The sequence below is a fragment of the Xenopus tropicalis genome, chromosome 7, assembly GCF_000004195.4.
Source record: "Xenopus tropicalis strain Nigerian chromosome 7, UCB_Xtro_10.0, whole genome shotgun sequence".
Lineage (NCBI taxonomy): Eukaryota > Metazoa > Chordata > Amphibia > Anura > Pipidae > Xenopus > Xenopus tropicalis.
This window is the reverse complement of record NC_030683.2, coordinates 68,532,672-68,556,627: the sequence shown is the minus strand read 5'-3', so window position 1 is coordinate 68,556,627 and position 23,956 is coordinate 68,532,672. Positions and strand designations below refer to the sequence as shown.

General features: G+C 37.6%; 1 protein-coding gene across 2 annotated transcripts in view; it reads right to left on the bottom strand.

Moving 5' to 3' along the window:
* Window positions 1–23,956, bottom strand: part of opcml (opioid binding protein/cell adhesion molecule-like) — a 575,316-nt gene that overhangs the window by 11,038 nt on the left and 540,322 nt on the right. For both annotated transcript variants that reach the window (XM_012966745.3, NM_001079019.1), the window contains 3 exon segments: window positions 16,091–16,216; window positions 6,327–6,461; window positions 1,702–1,822 (listed from right to left, as the gene is read on the bottom strand). In XM_012966745.3, the coding sequence (XP_012822199.1) occupies window positions 1,702–1,822; window positions 6,327–6,461; window positions 16,091–16,216 (382 nt within the window).

The window sequence follows — 23,956 nt, the reverse complement described above, 5'->3', positions numbered from 1 at the left end:
ACTTTAAAATCAGTTTTCTGGCCAGAAATGGCTTTTCTAGGTTTTAAAGTTCGCCTTCCCATTGAAGTCTATGGGGTTCGCAAAGTTCGTTCGCAAACTTTTTTTTTTGAGGTTCGCTACATCCCTATTCAGGATAACATGGGGGAGAGGAAAGCACAAACACAGTTTAACAGTTTGTTTATTACAAGGTATAAAGTAAAGCATTATCATTATTTACCTTTTGTGCTATGATAATTTAAAGTCCCTTATAACTTGCCCTTCTCTAGTCCCTGTCTGTCTAGTTTCAGTTGAAAGTTGGCTAACCAATCACAATTCTGTCTGCCTGGAAATGCAGCACTTCTGTGAAGCTTTGGCTCTCTCCTTAAAACTCAGTGAGTAACTTTTCTCAAACTGCATAATCTATAATACCCACCATACCTTAGGTTAGCAACTTGCAAAATGGCAGCTCCTAGTAGAGATTAACAAAAGGGGGTGTCACATCATTTTAATAACACTTTCCTAAGGGGCTGATTTACTTACCCACGAACGGGTCGAAATGAGTCCGATTGCGTTTTTTTTGTAATGATCGGTATGCGATTTTTTCGTATTTTTTTGCGATTTTTTCGTATTCTTTACGAATTTTTCGTTACCAATACGATTTTTGCGTAAAAACGCGAGTTTTTCGTAGCCATTACGAAAGTTGCGTAAAATCTGGCGATTTTTCGTAGCGTTAAAACTTGCGCAAAAAGTTGCGCTTTTTTCGTAGCGTTAAAACTTACGCGAAACTTTGCATCTTTTAAGTTTTAACGCTACGAAAAATGCGCAACTTTTCGCGTAAGTTTTAACGCTACGAAAAAAGCGCAACTTTTTACGCAACTTTCGTAATGGATACGAAAAACTCGCGTTTTTACGCAAAAATCGTATTGGTAACGAAAAATTCGTAAAGAATCCGAAAAACATACGAAAAAGTCGCAAAATGTTCGTTTTCAAGTCGGAACTTTTCCAATTCGGGTCGGATTCGTGGGTTAGTAAATCAGCCCCTAAGTGTCAGGAACATCTTCCTGGCAGTCAGTAACGTTTTAGAACAATTGATACATTCATTAAAGATGGTAACTTTTGCTGATAGAAATAAGCATGGCAGAAGCACCAGACAAAAAAGAATCAAATACTAAACATAAAGAAACATCAGTAGTAACTTATACTGGGTAGAGCCTGTATTGATTCTCCTTTCATTTTTGCTTTTGTATTGTGAAGTTTATATATTAAAATGGTGGTTCTGTACTACAGTTAACCAGTCTTACATGCAATGTTCTAGTGCTGCCATTAAGCTGAACTGGCAGGATCAAAGACCACACAGAATTATTTTGTGGCAAACTTAATAAACATTACTGTTCCTTTAAGGAGAGAGGTCAAACAAGTCCAGTCTTAGTGGTGATCTAAATTACGTTATTTTTTTCTGCTAATAGATGACTCAAATAACACAACTTTTTTCTTATATCTAGAATTGTTATTATACTAATGTCCTCTGATTCTAGAATTGGTACTGAACTAATGTTCTGTTGATTCTTATTGAGCAGTTAAAGGAAGAATGTTTTGCAAAAGAAATATAAAAGGCCCCGAGTGCAGCCAAATTATAGGTCTATATGTTCAGATTTGTGTATGGTACTTGCACCACTGTACTGTACATTTCTCTGGAACTGTTTGTGTGTTAGGCAATCTTACCTGGTTTCTTCTCTATACCACTGGAATTCTGCAAGTGGGACAGCAGAAGCCGAGCAACGCAGAATGCCTTTTTGTCCCAGTGAAGCTCCTGTATTTCTGGTATCTGAAATATATGGAGGATCTGGAAAAAAGATATGGAAAAGTTACTGAAAAGGAAATTTAATTTAATCTACCACTGGAAGAAAGTTCGCAAATTTGATGGTTTGCACCTGTGTGCAGGGTATGTAATAAAACGTCTTACTGAACAAGTTGTTTTTTCTCCAAAACGAGTATTCCACTTTTAAACAGGCCTTAAAATGTGTTATGCACAATTAACATTTGCAATGTAATAATGTCGAAGAACAATGCAAATGTTTATTCTTATTTATGGAAACTTTTTGCCCGCTTATGACTTTTATTACATCCCCCTGTGACAGCAAAATTATGAATTTCCATATTCAAGGCATGTGCTTGCAACTCCTTACTCAAAGAGCCGATCATAAGCTAAGCTTACTTAACAGACTCATCAGTTGAATAAGCACAACTGCACCATCCCCCAGTTGATCTGATCCGTGTGTCTTATATTTAACTGCTGATGTTACTGTTCAGTGTTTTTGTTGCAGTCTTTTATAAAATCCCTTATGGGTCATGGCAGTAACAAAAGGGACTTGTAATAGTGGAAGCAGGTATAGAAAATGTATGCAAACTCCATACGCTTTTGTTCAGTAAAATTTTACAGCATTTCTCTGAACGAATCACTAAATTTTGTTTGATTCTACCAGCTCTAATCTCTAATTTATGTAGGGACCCATAGAGTTAAGCTCCCTATGGCTTTATCCCCTACCTCTTCACACCTTTATTGTTATTGGGTAAGAGTGCCTGTACTTAAGTTACAGTTCTAACACTATGCCCTATAGGTATATACAGGTTGACCACTCCCCCTGCAGACTGATAAAGTGTCTAGCAGGAGGGTGTGACTTCCTCTTTTGGCTGCATGCTGTGTCCTAAGCAGAGCTCCATCTGAGCCTGGAGGCAGACTAGGCCCCAGAAGCATTTGTACCCTAGGGGACCATTTACCCTAGTGAAAGTCAGGGACAGGGCCCCGTGAATGAGGATAAGAAAGCACAGCAGAATATTTATAGCACTCTCTAGGAGAAGTGAGCATAGTCAGCTTTAACTAGAAAGGGCAGCCATTAGCCCCACCAAAGGAGACTCTAAGGGTTTAGCCTACCCCAGGCTCTGTTTGCCTTGCTGTAGGGACCACAGTTAAGACAAAGGATTCAGGCAGTACTTACCCCTGAACCACCGTTGGCTGTAGGGATCTGTTCCAGTAAAGGGCATCCATCTTGGGCTCTCAACTACTACCTCTGCATATCTCCAGAGTGGGCTATACTGTCTCTATTGGTCACAACTGCTGTTTACCAGTGTACCAATCTACCTCAATTGCTGTGAGTATTTACTGATCCCTGTATTAACAACATCTGTCTTGGACAATAAAGAGTTAACTAGTTCATCTGCAAGAGCTCCTGGCGGCCTATTACTTAACACACTACACAGTACCAGTGGAAGTTGTAGTACAACTACATCGTGCAGGCACCCTTCCACTTAGCGAAGGCCCACTCCTAAGAAAGGGGGTCACATGTAACACATGCTCTACCATATTCTAGTCTGGATTAACCCCTTCTCAGCCAAACAAGTGTTACATTTATTTTCTTTAAATTCCACCAAGAAATCAAGTGGGCAAGTGTATTTTAAAGGGGACCTGTCACCATAAGAAATAATTCCAAATAATGTTCTAATGTTTAAGTCAGGCAAAATGAACTTTAGTTACACTAAATCAATTATATAAATCTTGCTTCCTTCAGTCTTGCAGTTTTCAATCATGGCAAGCAGGCAAGCACCATTTTGTGAACACTGTTATTAAGAAAAGCTTTGAATCATCCAAAAATCTTGTTTATGCACCAGAACGGGGGACCTGATGCTCGTGCACAGGATACACAATTATAGATCATGAGGAGGGTGGGAATATGAGAGGAGTGCAGTGACATCTAGGAAGTGGTAAATGGACGGTGAAAGTAACTGCCTGCCAAATGTCTATAGAATAGAGGCAGGCCAAACAATACATTATTGGCAGCAGACATTCTTAAATAACTTTACAGAAAGTGTGGATGTTTTGATAAAACAAAAGTGTTAGACTTAGAGTTTCAAGTTTTATTTAAAAGTACTTTTGTTATACAGCTTTTTATGTTTGGGTGACAGACCACCCCCCCTTAATTCTTGTTTGTATTGTGTTAACATTAAGAATTGAATTATTACAAATGTTTTCTTCACATATGCAATTGTAAATAGTTGTGTTCCACTGAATGATCATACTATTACGTTAAGATTATTGTGAAGAGTACACAATCATTGCAGCTTTTGTTTGTCCTTCTTCTATAACTACAGCCCTCTAACTATTGTTAGAAAGCCAATGCATATGTGTATAATGAATCTGCAATGTTTCTAAAATGTGTAATATATATTCAATAAAAACCAGCACAATTATTTTCCTGTTATATTTATGTAATGCAGATATTAAACCATACCAACCCTGTATCTTTCCTATGTGTTTGTGATGCCAATATATATGTATATTATGCGTTTGTAATGTTTCAAATATGTTTTCAAATATACGATAAAGATTTTTTTCTAACACCCTGCATATGCTGTTAATCATTAAGGAATATAAGTGAGGGAACTTTTGAAAGAAGAGAAATCACTGCTATGCAGCTGCAATGATCAGAGCTGATGGTGTGTGTGTTCTATGTTCTTGGGAACATAGAACTTGAGTTCTGTGTTTGATGAAGCCTATAATATGGCTTCTCAACACACTTCTGCATACTTATATAGAACTGGCAAATTCTGTCTGTGGACTGTCTTAGATAGTAGTCTTAGGGTAGTTGAGTAAACGTATGTTGAGTTAGATCAAAATGCATGTTTAAACAACTGTGCTGTTAGAAAGGGTACATATGTTTATGGTTCCATATTACTAATCTAATAAATCTTACAGATTTCACTTCATACTATGTATTATTGACTTTTAATGTGCAGCCAGACCTAGAGAGAGTAGAGTTAGTACCACACTGAGGTCATTATTAACCTAATTGACTTATTACTATTGCTGGAAAGTGTGCACTAACCACTGTTACTCGTGATGTACACAATTATTGTTTGTAAGGAATTTAGATAATATGAATTTAACTATCTTAATTGCTACTTATTTATTCACTTGTTTACTTTAGATTGATTGCAATATTTACATGGCCTTATATGGTTAAATATTTAAAGCTGTTCATATTGTGATACGATCATCCTGCAATAAAAATCCAAAGTGAGTGTTAGATTTTTTTTGGTATATGTGTCAAATGTATACACTATTTAAGACATTCTCTCTAGTAGTTCAGTTTACTGTTTAGGACCCACAGAGAGACTTTTGGTCCAAGAAGAGTGTGACGATACAAAAGGCTTTAAAGGGACCCCAGCTGCCACCTTGTTCATAGACAGTTCAGAAAGTAAAAAGCCCCTGCTATGGTCAAGAAAGGAGAGGATTGAAACAGTTACAAGCTACAAGGCATTCAGGACATGAATGATTGTGGGCTTGAGAATTCAAGACCCCAGAACTGCCAGTGATTTAGAGTGAGATGGCTAATGGAAGTGCCCAATAATTAAGACATCATTGGGAAGATAATGGCAAGAGGATAGTTACAATATTAAGGTTTTTATGTTGTACGAAATGCTGATGCTTAAGACGAAAACAAAACAGGCACCGGTCTTCGGTACTGCTAACCAACTCAGAGTACCTTTGGGGCAAAGCAACTGCTCCCACTTTTTATGTTGTACAAAATACTGATGCTTAAGTGGGAGCAGTTGCTATGCCCCAAACAAAGGTACTTTGAGGTGGTTAGCAGTAGCTAAAACCTCTTGCAAAGATGTGCCATCCATTAGGGGAATGTACTTTAAAGGCACTGTTTAAAGGGGACCTGTCACCCTAAGAAATAATTACAAATTGTTTTCTATTGTGTTTGTCAAGCAAAATAAACTTCAATTACACAATATATATTTTATTCAAACTTATTTCCTTTAGCACTGGAATTCACAATTGCAGAAAACAGGCAGGCTCCATTTTGTGGACACTGTTATTAAGGCAAGCTGTGAATCCTGCTAAAATCTTGTCTCTGTGCCAGTATGGGGGGACCTGATACCCATATCCATGCACTGGTTACACAATTAGATGGTGAAGAGGGAGGGGGAATGTGAGGAGTGCAGTGACATCTAAGAAGTTCTGAGTTGAAAGTGAAAGTAACTGTCTGCCCCACCCCTATGCCTAAGGCATAGAGGCGGGTCAGGCAATATGTGATTGACAGTTGGGATAAATGCTAATATAATGGGTATAAATGACTTTGAGTTTCATGTTTAATTTGAAAAGGGCTTTTATTATAGCGCTTTTTATGTCTGGGTGACAAAAAAAGCGCTAAAAGATCACATAACACTTCTTGCATTAGTACATACTTGTATCTACTTAGGCCTGCTCCCTATATATTGGATAACAGGTAAATGTACAGCTATTTACTTATGAATATCAGAATAAAAATTGCTTAGACACTCACAGTTTACCGTGACTCTAACTTTTCTGATATCAGGAGCTGAGACATCATTGGCTGCACTACATTCATACTGTCCAGACTGATCTCTGGTGATTCCTGTGATTTCCAAGTATTCATCATCACTTACAAACCGGTGAGCTAAAAAACAAATGTTTGCATTACTTATTGCATATTTTTAAACACTGTTCAAAAAATAAGCAGTCATTTGTTAATGCTGTATTGTTATTTATATGATGTTGTGCAATGCTTAACAGAATAGGGTGTTAGAAACGCAAGACAGTTTACACACAACAGTGATATTGTACCAAAAATATCCACTACATAGCTTTACAAACAGTAGAGAGAGGGCCCTGCTTGTAAGAGCTTACAGTCTATAAGGAAAGGGAGCAAGACCAAAGTGCAGAGGGGGGGGGGGTGATTTTGTGGTGGGAAATATCCTGTTGGGCTAGATATTGGTAATGTGTGTGAAGTAAAAATGGTGCACCAATTATTAAGGTTGGGGGCAAAGAGGTGGGCAATATATTGAGGGCTTAGATTGGATGCAGGCTTTATATTGGCATTTGAGGTTTTGGAGGCTCCTGGAAATCTCTAATCGGATGGGAAAGTAAATTCCAGAGAATGGGTGTAGCACGTGAATAGCTCTGGATAAGAATAATGACAGGCCAGAAGAATTAGCAGGGTAATGTATTAAAATGTCCAAAATTTACTAAAGGTCTGATCCCCAATAACAACCAATCAGCGGGTTTTAAAAGCATACAGGACATCTTATTAGTTGCCATGGGTTAGGGTAATGGCAAACGGGGATATTTGTTGCACACAGTTAAATCTGCAGTACCCTGGGTGACATATGCCCCAAAAAATGCTTTTCAATGTGAATCACTGGTGGGAAAATACAAGCCAACTTTTAATCTCAACAGAGCAATCTTGCTTCGTGTACAAGGCCACATAGTATGTACTGATTGTGACAACCTTAAATTGTGTCCTTCTATGCAACACTACCAGACATTTGTAAATGTTTACCAAGGTCAAATTATGGTTTAGTTTAAGGTGTCAAAAATTGTATTAGGTCAATGCCAGAGATTTTATTGATCTTTATGGAAAATATATTAATGTCAGGCTTCAAAGGGCAATATGTTTGCAATATTCTGAGGTCTAACTGTAGACCAAACATTACTTGTATTCATTTGCTTCCCAGGAATCCCAATAATGGAAAGCAATTAATACTGTGCTGTTATTAAACACAGTAGGTGAGAAGTCTTTCTAGGTAAATTTGTGTTATGAGACAGTCTGCAAAAATAAGAAGCAAGATAAAGCAACACAAAAAAGGCACATTGATGCTTGTGAGTGCATTTTGTAACATTCAATAAAAGTATACATTGCTATTTTATTTACAGTTATCTGTTTATTTTAATGAAGACTGAAGAGTTTAGCATTTCCTAATATTCTAAACATTTACAGAATTTCCTGAGTTGAGTGAACTATTTGTGTAGTTTTGCAGAATTTCGGATTGCTGTAGTTTGGTTGGAAACAGAAAATGATTGTTTGTCTTTATGCTTTTGAGCCAATAAACTACGTATTATTGCTGTAGTTCTTCTGACTGAAATTGTGATTTTCCACATTTTGATTGCTCCCAGGCAGGCAGGGGTTCTTGACACCTGTTTGAGCTCTCCAGCTGAGTGTATTGTCACAATTCTTCACAAATTAGCAGAGAAAATTTTACATAAGCACCCACAATCACACCTTTCCCACAGAGTATATATGCGCCTCCTAGCCTAGTGCTTTCAGTCTTGATTTAATAAAAATAATAACATTCCGATATCTCCATTATGTTTAACACATCAGTGTACAATAGTCGGTGCGTGTATGGTGGGAGACCAATTGAACAGAATGGAAATATTTTATGAGGCGCCTTTGCAGGAGCCCCAAACATTGGCAAAATGATAATGCTGAATTGTCAGATAGCGATAGAATTCTTTTGTTTCTACCTGCATATCTGACGATTTCGCTCTTGACGTTAGTAGAGAAAACTAATGTTCTTTTCCGTGACCAATGGTCACACCTTTTTCTGATTGAAAGATTGGTGTAAAGGTGGCCATGCATAGTAACATATTAAGTTGGGTTGAAAAAAGACATACGTCCATGTTATAATTGTAATTGTAAAGTGTATGGCCACCTTTATATCAATCATTTAATCAGAAAAGGTGTGGCTTATAATTGTAAAGATGTGTCTGATAATTCAATAAAGCTGCTTTCTCTTTATATATGTATGCAATGTGTATTATACAAAATGCTGTTTTGAAGAGGGCTGTTTTTCTTGAATTGGTTTTAGGCTGATAAATAAAACAGAACTTACTTCCAATCCCGTAGAGTATTTTATAATGCAGACAGCACAATAGTAAATCAGACAGGAAATAAAATAGTTTTTTTGCAGCTTAGGAAAAGCACATATAACGCATACTCAAATTTACTAATGTTTATAAAGTTTTACATATGATTTTGCCCTCAATTTGCATATTCAGTAGTTTAAAAAATAAATCTATACTCTTGTAGCCAGATGAAACATGTACAGTGGAATCCAATATGTCCAAACTATTGTCTTTATTCATAGTTTTAAGGAAGTATAACATTTTGCACCCCTTTTTTCTCTGTCTCCTCTTCCTAGTAGATTGTAAGCTCTCTAGGGCAGGGGACGCCATTCCAATTGTGCATTACCTAGCACTTAAATTGATATTTATTTTAATGTCTAATTTATAAAAACTATACTCCGATTGCACTGCCTACATTTGTGGTGCTATATAAATAAATGAATACAGTACAGGTATGGGATACCTTATCCGGAAATTCGTTATTCAGAAAGTTCCGAATTATGGAAAGGCCATCTCCCACAGACCCCATTATAAGCAAATAATTAAAATTTTTAAAAATTGTTTTATAAAACAATACCTTGTACTTGACCCCAACTAAGATATAATTAATCCTTATTGGAGGCAAAACAATTCTATTTGGTTTATTCAATATTTAAATGATTTTTAGCAGACTTGTTATGGAGACATGTTATGGAGATCCCTTATCCAGAAAACCCCAGGTCTTGAGCATTCTGGATAACAGGTCCTATACCTGTACCTCATAATCTGTTGGGGATGTCTTTATAACTACTGACCTACCTTCTTCTGTAAGAAGAAGCAGTTTATAGAGCTACAGTATGCATGATCACATGTCCTTTTCATAAGGCTAGAGTTGTATGTATCGAACCCAAACAGAATAACAAATTGAGACTCAGATCTATATTTTTGTCTTCGAGCTGCCACAGTCCTCTATGGTGTAAGTAAATTGTTTCTCCACTCCAAGATTCAGACCTGTTTGATATATTGAAATGTCATATGGATTAGTAAGGTTTATTCTTGGAATTCTAGATGGATTAAACTGACAGAATTTTGCAGGATTATATACCACCCACATATGTTATGTGAATTGGCAAATCGACCTGTTTGACAGGGATCATTTGCACACGTGGATTAAACTGTATGTCTGTGGGCTGCAAAATGCAGCAAACTGTTTTCCATTTACAATCTCCAGCTCAAATAAGAACATGCTGAATTTACTACTATGTTAGGGTAGGAGAGAGTAACACTGAAATGATGGGAACTCGGTTTTGCTGTTATTCCTGAATTAAAAGAAATGCAATATAGACAGTAGAATTTAAGCTTCTCCGAAGTTCAGCAAATTGATACTTTTTGGCCATTTTATTTTAGTAATCAGTAACATGTAACCGTGAAAAAAATATATATACTGACCTGCTTGCTATAAAAAAGGCTTATCAGTATTATTTATTTAAAAGAGAATTGGAAGTAAACCAAGTTCTAAGCTTGCAGAGATTTAAGGCCAGTGGCATGAGGTGTTTTAACCATCACTGCTGCTCAGTGGAAAACAACAGCAGTCAAAGTGCCCCCTGGTTCTGAATGAGAATTTCTGTTTTTGAAGCACAAGGAGCAGTGACAGGAAAATTTAAGCTGAGTTGGCTTAAAGGTTCTTAAAGGTTGTTTGGAAATGTAATTGCTGTCTGTCTGTCCTTTTTTATTCTCTGCACTGCTGGTACTGACTGTGGAAAAAATGTAAAGGAAGCCAGCTCTCCTACAGTTAAGACTCCAGCAGCTATGTTCTTGATTAACTCAACTGTAAGATAAAGGCATTGTAGGAATTAAAGTATTGGCTAAAGGAGAACAGGCTTCCTCTACATTGTTTCAACAACTGAGAGAGCATGCAGAAAACAACACACTGTACTATATATATATATATATATATATATATATATCAGTCCTGATGGTGTCTGCACTCCAAGGCTTTAGTATTCTGTGGGGTGCACAGCCAAAATCTGAGTATTTAGCATGAAATAATCCATGGCCGGCACACCCTTAAAATTCAAAAAAAATTTTTATTGAAAACTCATTGTTTAAAAACCAACGTTTCAGTCCTCATTAGGTCCTCATCCTTGATAAAGGTCCTAATGAGGACCGAAACGTTGGTTTTTAAACAATGAGTTTTCAATAAAAAATTTTTTTGAATTTTAAGGGTGTGCCGGCCATGGATTATTTCATGCTATATATATATATATATATATATATATATATAGTCCAAATTCAGGCACCGCTCACACAGGTCTTATGTATATAAAAATTAGTTTATTTAAAGTGAACAAAAACGACTAACATTTCGGCTGGTACCCCAGCCTTTGTCAAAGTCAAAGGCTGGGGTACCAGCCGAAACGTTAGTCGTTTTTGTTCACTTTAAATAAACTAATTTTTATATACATAAGACCTGTGTGAGCGGTGCCTGAATTTGGACTATAACTCGTTAACACTATGGTACTTGCACCCAGGCGAATTACTTCATTTTTTACGTGAGTGCCGGCTCCCTATGATCAATATATATATATATATATATATATATATAGTGCCTATATATAATTTAGTACCATGATTCCTTTTTAACCACTGCATTTCTTAGGTGCACCACACCACCAATAAGGCATCTAGAGGTGACCATACACGGGGCAATTTCAGCCGCCGACATCAGTTCTTTAGACCTAAAATTGGCCAGATCTCAATCGGGCAGGTTTGACTTTTCTTTCAGATTGGGGATCACATTGGCTCATTGATACGGTCCCTGTCCCTGACTGCTCCTGTGCCCGCCCATAAGTGGGCATATCAGGAGAAGATCCAATTGCTTGGCAACCTTGCCAAACGAGCGGATCTTATAGTGTATGGTCACCTTAAGTCTGGATGGTCAGCTAGCGTTACACTACAGCTTGTTGGAATTTCTAGCTTGAACCTGATGTTAACATTAACTGGATCTATGTAAGTCTCTGTCATTACTAAATGTTTATACAGACATATATTTAAAACAAAAAGCCCTTACCCATTAATTCTTTGCATGCCAAGCACTTATCCTAATTTTTAGGCAATTTTCAGAAATGCCATAAAATCTGTAAAATTTAGGAAAGCTTTGCAATTTGGTGTCAGAATACATCTTTACCAATGTTAGATTCATCAGAATATGTACTTTCCAAAAATATATGGTTTGCTGGGGTTACAGTTAGGGGACATTTCAGTTACACAGAGGCCCAAACTGATCTACCAGCTTACTAAGTAGTGACTGTCTATGACATCTTACAGTAGCCCCACAGGCATTTGCCAGAATCCACATGTATTTTTGTGCATAAAATGTGCTGGAAATAAGTGTTTATATTAGGGATTTTTTAAAAACATTTTAGAAGCCCATATCTTGTTACGGCAGTGAAACAACACAAAACAAATTCTAGCATATTTAGAAAGCTCAGGTTGATATATATTTTTCCTAGGTCAACTTAAAGTAAGAAAAGTGCCACATCAGCTGGCAGTAAAAGGGTTAAACTGTAATCGTATATCTGACTTACCCCAAACAAATGTCACCAACAAATGTTTGTTGACTTATTGCCAGTTTCAGGACTTTACTTAATTTCTTTCCAGCCATGAATATTTGCAGAGAAGCAGTGCAAAGGATTGCACAAATTCAGTGGCTCTAGGTTACAATTCACAGCCCCTATGGAGCTATGAATTTAGAGATGGGAATTCATTCTTCAACAAATTATCTGCATATAAATTGCAGTCCTCTTTTAAAAGAGGACATTACACAAGGCCAGGAGATGTTCTTCCATTTCCCAAAGATGTTCTCCCTGTTTTTATATGGCTCTAAATCCTTTGTTCATTTTTCATCTGGGTGCATTAAACCAACCTATGTCTATTTCAGCATTTTAATTCACCTTTGTGACTCTTAGAGAGGCTTATTTTTTCAACTCAACACTATCCTTCCTCCCTTGTTTTTTTTCTAGTCCCACATATGTAATACAAGGCACTAAGTTTGCCCAGGAGCAATAACCAATACCAACCAATGAGATGTTTTTAACAAGGTGACCAGCAAATGCTACCTACTGATTGGTTACCATGAGTTAATGTCCCTGGGCAAACATGCTTCTTTCTTTTTCATTACACATTACATTTCAGGATTCAGCTGTGCATGCATTGCATCTGTTTAACCAAATTAAAATGCTCTGTATATTGTAACAATGATAAATAAATTATTACTATTATATCCAAATCTTAGGTTACTTACTAATAAAAGGGTAGAGCTGAATCATTTTTATAATGCCATAGAACAGTGCTGTCCAACTGGCGACCCCCCTCTGTGTGGCTTACCTTTGAGTAAGCATTAAATGGTATCAGTACTGAGATTAACTGGCCCCCTGCATGGTTCTCACCTCAGATTCAGGCTGTAATCCCTCTGTATTGTTTAAAAATGCAATCCCCTGTGTTTTTCACACCTTTTAATACCTGCATTGTTCACCCCCTGCAGTGTTCACACCTTAGGCTCAGGCTGTAATCACTCCCATTGTTCACTTCTTCACACCTCAGACATAGGTACTGTAGGCAGAGTATGGCACATACAGCCAGCATAGGGCAGGTAGAGTATGGCACACACAGGCAGCATAGGTCAGGGAGGGTATGGCACACACAGGAAGTGTAGGGCAGGCAGAGTATGGCACACACAGTCAGGGTAGGGCAGGCAGAGTATGGCACACACAGGCAGGGTAGGGCAGGCAGAGTATGGCACACACAGGCAGGGTAGGGCAGGCAGAGTATGGCACACACAGGCAGGGTAGGGCAGGCAGAGTATGGCACACAGAGGCAGCATAGGACAGGCAGAGTATGGCACACACAGGAAGGGTAGGACAGGCAGAGTATGGCACACACAGACAGCATAGGACAGGCAGAGTGCTGCCTGTGTGTGCCATACTCTGCTTGCCCTATGCTGCTTGTGGGAGGTGAACCTAGCTGGGGTTTGTTGTGGGAGTTTGTTAGCAGTTGGAAATAGCCATTAAATGGTCCCTAAGGTGTGTAATTATGTACTGGGGGTTGCTCTGCTATCCACAGGGGAGGAGGAGGCATATGGAATTTAAGGGTATATCTTAATATGACATAATTCTTTCACATATGAATGATGGTTGATATCCCCACAGTAAGGACCAAGCATTTGGGATTTTGCTGTGCTACCACCATTGTGATAAAATAGGTGTGGTTTGAAGTGGGTGTGGTTTCAAAAAGGGGAGTGGTCAAAACTGGCTTCCATTAGCGGCCCTCCGGCCCTCGGCACCGTAGAAGTTGGACAGCACTGCCATAGAAGACAGGAATGTACTTGACACTTAAAAGCAAATTTTCCCATCCATGGTTGGCAAACCGATTGATGAAAAGGTTTTTCCCACAATGATGCTTTTGACAACATTAAAATGAAAGAATAACACATTGTTATTTTGTAGCAAGCCAAAATATGTTATTTTCATCAATCAGCAAGTGCAAAGCTGAAGTGATTCAGACCTGTCTATAAGGGTCCAAGGACCTGAAGTAGAGCAATATGGCACCCGCCAATTAATTTTTAAATGTCTTGATTTGACATGGAATTGGTTTAAAAATGTTCAACCTATAAAATAGTCTTGGCCATTATGTATATTATTACATTTAAATAAATAAATATTTTTGAATACAATGCAATTCACAATGGGCACATCCAAATGAATAGGTTATTGTGGTTTTATAAACAAAGCAAGATCAGACCCTTCCGCCTAACAAAAGTATAAATGGTTCTTCCCATTTTCATTTTCCTTTTTTCATGCCTTCTCTTTATTATTGTGACCCTCTCATTTTTGTTTGGCTGCACTCTGTCCCCTTGCTTTTTACAAAACTTTACCCTCAATCACTCACTCTTCATATCTACTTGTTGCTGTATCATTCTTTCCTTTTCCTTCTCTTTTAGACTTCACCAAATGACAGAATGGGGACAGCAGACGCAGCTTCTCTAATGCCAACAGCTCAGGGGAACTTGCAGAGGAAGGAAAGGGGATGTAGAAATGTGTAGCGTTTTAATTAGATCTTATACTTAATATGCAAATGTGCATGTCCTTCTTAGGTTGGGTAAAATGAGAGTTTTATTTAAATGTGCAAAGGGTTTAGAAGAGATAATTAAGCAGCAGAAGACAGAAACTAAAGATGTACTGTGTTTCTGTTATATGACTGTTTTTCCATGTTCATTTTACATGTTGTTTCAAAAAGAAGATAGACGTGTATCTATTGGCAGCTAGCTAGAACAGTAAGCAACATAATGAACCATTGTTTTATGGTGCTACAGAAAATCACGGCTACTCTTTTGGTATTTATCTTTCATTCCAGTAAAACAAAAAAATACTTATAGAGATGACAGGTTTAAGTAGCCATTTTCTGAATCACACATCCATCAGGGGTAGCCACTTTCCTCAGGTTTAATAAGATGTACTTCATTTGTAAAGACAATTCCTATCTCTGCAGTCTCTCTTCTGTATCATCCCTTGTTAGCTGACCTTGCTGAGAAGTTGCCTGGCATAATTACCAAGATTAAATATTATGTTCCAATTAAAACCTACCACCAAGGGAGAATGAAAAGAAGTGTTTGTGAATCTTCACACGGAGTCAGCTTATAGCCAAATCAACCCATTACATCCCTCTCCCACCAACAGAGCCACCAGGGACACATATATTCTCCCCCCGCCAATAAAGACTCTATTGATATATAAAAGCCACCCTCGCAGTCCCATAGACACAGGCTAATAAACAACTGCTGTGATGCTCACTTTTTAACTTCTACTATAAAACATCATGTACACATATCTGAATTAATGAAGACACAGCAATTTTAATTTTATTTAAGAGTCATCTCATTAATCATACCAAGGGCATATGACACTCAAAAATCCCCTTAGGACCGCATACTTTTCATGGTATGACAGTAAAAACGATATTTTATCTCATACTTCTAAATGTATGACCTTGATCTCATTTAAGCCTGTTTTTTTTAAGGACATCCTTCTAGAAGATCAAGGAGACATACTGATATCACGCGACTATAATAACATTTGCACACAGACACAGCAATATCACATTCTATATTTAAACGATCTTAGCCCCATCTTTCCCTTTTTCACAACTTTGCTGATTTAGAAAGTAACTGATGCATCCATATTCCTGTACCTCAAAGCTTGCAGTTAAATTCAACGTTATACTTTATAGGTATCATTTTATTCTTCTACTTAGATACATACATTTTTTAAATAACTTTATTGCAGAATGAATTCAAAGAGGCCCCCTTCAAAATTGATGTTAATAAATAGCATGAACTCTGAAAAACAACTTCTTATTAGTACTTACATTTCCCAGTGAAATGTCTCCACGTCACCGCTGGCTCAGGTCTTCCGGTGGCTAGACATCGTAGTGCAACAGTGCTTCCTTCATTAACAGTAATGTCAGAGGAGATATTTAGGATTTGTGGGGCAACTAGAAAAAGTCAACGAAAGGTAATGGAGTGAAATTGATTGGTTTATGGGCAAATTCTTATAAATGAGAGTGATATACAAAGGGTAGACAAAATGCAGCAATACATTTGGTTTCTCTCCTTTTGACAGCCAATATATAATCTACAGTAGATATAGGGCAAAAACACATATTAATTTAATTAGTGATTGAGTATATGTAATATCCTTTATCTGTTTCCTCTGAATGACTAATGCATCTGCTAAATAGAGAAAAAGGACTTGCACTCAAATAAAGAAATTTGTGAAATGGTATTAGCAAAAGAAAAATATCTTTATAAAGCGTGTTTTTAAAGAAAAAAAAAATTACAGCACAGCACAATATACGGTAGCTACACTATTACAATGTTGTGAATCGCATGTAATACATACCACCAGATAAGTGAAACACGAAAAAACAGTTTAGAGAGCAGATACGTTGGCCAATATGAGAATGCCCTGACATTTCAGCGAAAAGTCTTTGTCAAGGGGAATTCTAATGCAGGACCATGGTGTGGGGACACACTTCAGAATGTTGTTTTATATTATGGTTGTACTCTGTAGGGATATTTTATCATGCACAAGGCAGGGTGCAAAGTGCAAAATACAGGTCACCATGTCTTAAACTCCAAAATGGAGTGCAAATACCAGAGCTAGTCCAATATTTCTTTATAGTAAGGGCATATGCAAGGAATCATTTCCAAAGACGCAAACAAAGGGGTGCAAATCTATACCCCTAAAGACCACTAAGGAGCCCTTGTGTCTAGGAGAATTATGAGCCTGTACTAATCAGCTTTTACATTGTTTTATATTATTTATTTTATATGGATTTTAACTGACTATCCCAGCCTCTACTAGTCACTAGCTCAGGCAACCAGATAAACTGACCGAGCAGCTTCACTTATATTGTTATTCTTTTTTTTTATTGCTTGAATTTTTTTCTACCTAAGGTTATCAACTCCCTACAGACCACATAAATACCATGCCTTGTAAAACCAGGAAACACCACAAAGAACTAGAAAGAGAAGTTTGAAAACAAACGTCATGTTGGTTTGAAAAACGTGAAGCCACTGAATGAAATCTGATTGGCTGTTGTTGGCTCCACCCAGTTTTTCTAAATTTGGACCACAGTTATATTGTAAAAACCACTGTGCAAAATTTGAGGACCCTGGTTTTAATAGTGTCTGAATGGCAGCAATTTAAATTTCCCCACTGAAAGTCAATACGTGACATCTAATTGGCGGTTGGTGGCTCTGCCCACTTTTTCTAACCTGGAACTGGAGTGACCCAGTGGCACCCTTGCATAAATGGTGTGAGAATGACAGCTTTTTAAATCTAAACTAATGAAATTCAATGGATGAAATCTGATTGGCTGATCTGATTTACTATTTTTGAACTGCAGTCCTCTAATGACCAACTCTGCAAAGTTTTGGGACTCAGGTGTAAAAAATGTGGGACTGACAGCATTTTACATTTCACCATTGAAAGTAAACAGATGAAATGTGATTGGCTGCTGGTGTCTCCATCCACTTTTTTTGAACTTTGAAAAGTTAAACAACTCTGGAATTAATACTTAAATAATGGCATCAGTTTAAATAGAAACCAGTGAAATTTAATGGGTGGAAATGGATTGGCTGTTGGTGGCTCCACCCACTTTTTCTAACCTTTAACTTTAGTCCCCCAGTGACAAACTGTGAAAAAATTGGGGGCACTGGCATTAAATGTGTGAGAATTGCAGAAGCTGGAATTTCCTCACTGAAATCAACTAAAGAAATATGATTAGCTGTTGATGGCTCCACCCACTTTTTCTAACCTTGAATACATAGTCACCCAGCAAAATTAGGGAACCCTGGCATAAATAGTGTAAAAAAGGCAGCAGTATAAATATAAACTAATGAAATTCAATTGGTGAAATCTTGGCTGTCAGTGGCTCTACCAACATTTTCTAACCTTTAACCATGTTCCCCCAGTAGCCAACAGTGAAAAGTTTGGGGACCTTGGTGTTAATACTGTGAGAATGGCAGCACTTTAAATTTTACCATTAAAATCAATTAAATAAATCTGATTGGCTGTCTGTGGCTCCACCCACTTTTTTAAACCTAAAAATGCAATCCCCTAGTGACCAACTGTGAAGGGTTTGGGTACCCTGGTATTTAATACTGTAAGAATGGCAGCAGGTTGAATTTCCTCATTGAAAGTCAGGGTAAAATCTGATTGGCTGTTGGTGGCACCGCCCACTTTTGGGCATTCGACAAATATCATATTTTCATTCAGACTGAGTCCATACCAATATGATTCCAGTTTGGGGAGCGTAGCCTCAAAACTGTAAGATTGTCAGCAGTTTAAATTTTCCTGTTAAAGTCTATTGGTGAAATTTGATTGGCTGTTTCATTCGGGGTGACCCCATGATTATGTTATTCAAGTTGTACCCCTAAAACTGTAGGAGGAGTAGCGTTTAGAAAATGGGGGGCGCTAAGAATAAGAAAAAGAAGAAGTGGAAGAATAAGCTGAAGTCGAAGAACAGTATGTTGGGGTTTTTAAATAAAAATAAAGTCAAACTGCAAATTATCTTAGCATTAAACTTTCTTCACTGTACTAAGAATTAATTAAAGTTGAACAAATATTTTAAATTCATCTGGACATAAAGCCAGGGTCTACGCCGGATTTACAATTTAGGCGCCCAGTGGCTGAAGTTTCTGTGTGTCCTGTCCCCAGTGCTCTGTATGTGAGCAAAATTTAGGTGCGGCTAAATTTAAAGTCCAGCTATATTTAATCAATTCATTACTTTTAAAAAGTATTCTTTAAATAACTGCAAATGTTGTGCAGGAAGTGATCAGTGTGCAGCTAGGCCCCTAAATGAATTCTTATTACTGTGCAGTTGCCAGTTACTTTTACTGTTCCTGCTCAGTGTGATGCCAGTTAATATAAACATTTACAGCATCTTATTTGCTTGTCAGCTTCATAAGAAGCATAGAGAAAATAATTTAATTGGCTCTCTAGAACTGTGATGACAGCTAAAAGCTGATTTTAGCCAGTATCATTTCTCTCATTTAGCTACCCATATCCGACAAAGTGATGATTATGCTAAATGCACTGTGCATTGGTGGGACAACTATATATCATGGCCAATACAACCAATGATATTGGTGCATTTCATGTTTTGTGTAGTTCTGCTCAGTTTAATGTTAAATATAAACGCTTTGCATGCAAAACTTTGTTTGCGTCACCCACTGTCTTTTGATAAATGTTTTTTTTTTTATTTGAAAGGCGTAATCTTTTGGAGCAAACTTAACAACTTTTTAATTAAGGAGTTTTATTACACGCAAACAATAACATTTGCAAACTTTCTTCCACTGTCAAAAGTGGTTGCTAAACAGTTTCTGCATTCCCAAAGCCCATTTTAAATTTTTGCATTGCCAATAATTTTTATGTAACCGATTATTAGTACATTCCCCCAAGAGAGTCTAAGGGGATGGCAGAGCAAAAGAATCAGCATGTAGTTTCATCCAACAGCGAGGAAGATGACATATATCAAAACATGCAGAGTCATAATAAATTCATTCTTTTTTTACCTTCCTACTAAGGATGAGATAGAGGGTATCCTAGTTATAACTTGTTGGTTGGTCTTAGTATAGACTAGGGGGCAGATTTATCAAAATGGGAGATTAGAGCTCAACACAGAAAACCTCACCCACTGCACACAAAAAATGTCTGACGTTTCGGTCCTTATTAGGGTTGATAAAGGTCCCAATAAAGGCGAAACATTTTGGATATTTTTTTGTACAATGTGTTAATAGAAGAAAAAAAAACCAAATATACAGGGAGAAGGCAGTGAGCACCTCATCTTCGACTGATGTGAGGAGACGAGTAAATGACGCAAGGCAGCCTCAGGCTTGCCATAACAATGAGGTACCCAAAGTGATTGAAGTGTTAGGTTATCTAGTGATAGGTCATAACTTTAAAGCTTACTGTAGGTGGTGAGACATAGTGGTAGACCAAATAGATGAGCAGCTAAAGATCCAATGAGGACCATGGAAGTGACCAGGACCCTGGTGTTACCAGTAAAAGGGGAAACTAGGATTAGATAGGCCTTAGATCGCTGAAGGTAGGCTGATCCCTGTGCCTGTAGTCTGCACAAGTGATGAGCAAATTTTTTCATCAGGCATGGATTTACAGCGAATTTCCACATTTCGCCATTGGTGATTACGAAACTTCCATGAAAATTTGTCGTGAAAAAAATGTTGGTCTCGTCAAAATAGGCACGACTGCAGCAAATTATGTGCAGTTGCGTCAAATTGGGTGCGGTTGCATCAAAATGGGTGCTGTTGCATCAATATAGGTGTGGTCAAATAAAAAAAAGTCGCGCAACATCCGCTTTTTGCGAATTTTTGGGAGTTTCGCAAATTTTGCACCGAAGCAAAACGGAACAGATTCGCTCATCACTAGTCTGTACACTGCAAAGCCCTTGGCCTGAGGAGGAGGAACAGGAGGGTAGGTAGCAGGTGGGCCCTGCAGTCTGGGAATCCTTGTTCTTTGTCATTGATATTTGCTTGACTATTTGTGTAACAACAATTATTGGAGGATCTATACTGATTACTGTGATTTAAGTGTGTTCATCTGCAAGACTGTGTGGACCTCTAATTTATTCTTCTCTAGGTGTGAATAAGTGTGAAACGAGAAGTCCCCTCTGATCTGTGATGGTGGTGTGTACCTTAAAGGATTAATTTGGCCAGTGATTGCTAAAATATATTGGGGACCACATTATATTCTGCCAGAATAAACTTCTATATAAAGTAACAGACATTGGTATGTTTAGGACATACTGGGTTTGCCAGGGGCTCATTGAGCTTGTAGGGCAAGACTAAGCAAGTGGCAGATGAATCAGAAGCTTGAGGCATTTTCCTATCTCAGTTTTGACTAAAGAAAGCATTTTTCCTACAGAGATTTTTCTGTGAATTGTCAAAAAAAAAATCCTGGTTCTGACCCAAATATCTCTGGAAAACAATTATGTCCAATAAGCACACCAGCCATTTGTTTAATAAATTAATTGACTATGAACACTTTCATTTATCCAGGTCAACCAGTTCAACTGACGGGAAGTCCTCAGCATATGAACTCTTCCACTAATCCAATCACAATGGCACTTTGTAACTCTTCAGAGAGGTGACACCTGAAACTCACAAAGGTGTGAATGCTGTTGAGTTACTTTAAAAAGGATTACCAAAGTATCATGCAACCCATCGACACAATCTATCTGCTACATACAATGCTGTTCTAACATCTGTACCCCGGCAGTTCCAGAACTCTTCACACATCCATTTATGCAACTCTAACAAGGAACACCTGTTTCGATGATACTTTGATAATCCTTTTAAAGTAACTCCACAGCATTCACACCTCTGTGAGTTTCAGATGTCACCTTACTGAAGAGTTACAAAGTGCCATTGTGATTGGATTAGTGGAAGAGTATATATGCTGAGGACTTCCCATTCCAGTCAGTTGAACTAAAGAAGCTGCTTGGATGAGTAGTGAAACATCTTCAATGATTACTTAACAAGTTGCGTTAGATTTATTTATACTAGATTTACTTGAGAATTGTTAAAATGGATTAAGAAATCCATTCAATAGAATCCTATGGGAACCTTGCACAACTGAGGTTTTGTCTCAGGTGTCTTTACATAAATAATGCACACAAATTATATTAAATACTTATATTATATTAAATAAATAATATTGAGAAAATACATGAATCACTACTTAAGATATCTCATTTGCAAGGTCAACTGAGGAAAAAAATTAAAACAGCCTTAGAAGAGCCCTAGAAGCTTTCTCTGATTGCTGCTTGGTCATCATAGCTTCCTGCTTGCAGCTCTAGCCCTCATAGCTGAGATCACACATTTCTAAGTATGGGGGGAATGAGTTTTATGAGGGAGGGGGAGGGCAGGAGATGGGGAGAGCTGCCCTCTGTCCCCGGGAATGAAGGATTAACAAAAAAGGAAACAAGAAATCACGTGTTTCTTTTGATAGAGGACTCTGTAAATGCGTATGGCTGTATTTACATAGACCTTTCTGATAAAGCTTACTTAGTTTTTACCTTTCTTTCTCCTTTAAGAGCAAAAAAAATAGCTTTGACAACTGATTAGTGCATATTTTCAAATATTTTTAACAAGTTTGGCAGTGCAAATGCATTGTCATTTCATCATCTGTATAAACCATGATTAGCATTAAACAGAAAGTACAATAAAAGGCAATAGTGGCTTTACAGATGAGGCTATTAAAACAACAATAACTAGAAAGGGAAGTTTGAGAACAAACTTCATGTTGGGTTGAACAAATTTAAACCAATAAAATTCAATTGATGAAATCTGATTGGCTGTTAGTGGCCCAACCCACTTTTCCTATTTTTGAACTACAGTCCCCCAGTGCCCAACAGTGCCCAACTTTCAGGCATAAAAATTGTGGGACTGACAGCATTTTACACTTCACCATTGAAAGTAAATAGGTGAAATGTTATTGGCTGTTGGTGACTCCTCCCACTTTTTTCTAACTTTGAACTGCAAATACCCAGTGACTAACTCTGGAAAGTTTAAGAACCCTGGAATTAATATTTAAATAATGGCATCAGTTTAAGTTTAAACCAAAAAAATTCAATAGCTCAATGCTCTGATCGACTGTTGGTGGCTCCACCCACTTTTTAAAACCTAAAAATGCAGTCCCCTAATGACCCTGGTGTTAATACTGTGAGAATGGCAGTATATTGAATTTCCCCATTGAAAATCAATAGTTAAAATCTGATTGGCTGTTTGTAGCTCCACCCACTTTTTCTAACCGCAGTTACCTGATGACTAGCTCTACAAAGTTTGGAGACCTTAGTATTAATATTTAAAGAATGACAGCAGTTTAAATATAAACATATGAAGTCTTTAGGTGAAATCTGATTGGCCCCGCTCACTTTTCTAAACATAGTCACCCAGTTTGGGGACCCTGATATTAAACATGTGAGAATGGCAGCAGTTAACATTTCCCCACTGAAAACAATGAAAGAATTGTGGTTGGCTTTTGGCAGCACCGCCCACTTTTTCTAACCTTGAGTTGTTGTTGGCCCCTCCCACTTTGGTTTAAAAAAAAAAAAAAAAAAACTTGAATGCGTAGTCACCCAGTGACTGACTGTGCAAAGTTTGGGAACCCTGGCTCCGCTATAGGGCGAAGAAGTGTGGGGAGTTTGGGTATTGTACCCCTAAAACTGTAGGAGGAGTAGCGTTTAGAAAATGGGGGGCACTAAGTAAGAAAGAAAAAAAAGAAGAAAAAAAAGAAGAAGCAGAAGAATAAGCTGAAGTTGAACAACAGTATGTTGGGGTTTTCAACCCAACATAATAACAACAACACAATAGAGTACTGAAATCTTTCTCAAGGAGTTATTCTGCGCCAGTGGTATAATGGGTTGTTCAACAACCAGTTTAAGTATTGAAGATCAGTTACCAATGGAATGCTCTGTGAATGATAGGTTTATGAGAACGCGTAAAAATGATCAGATAATCCATAACACATGCTGCTTTGTTAATAAATACAGATGTAATGTTGCAATATCTAGCCTCTGAGATATTACGATTGTAACAACAGATTATTATGGAGCCAGACACAAGTCTATATAAACTGAAATAGACTTTGACATAGAAGCTGACATTTGTCAACAAATTGTCAACTACAAAAAGCCAAACCGCAATAT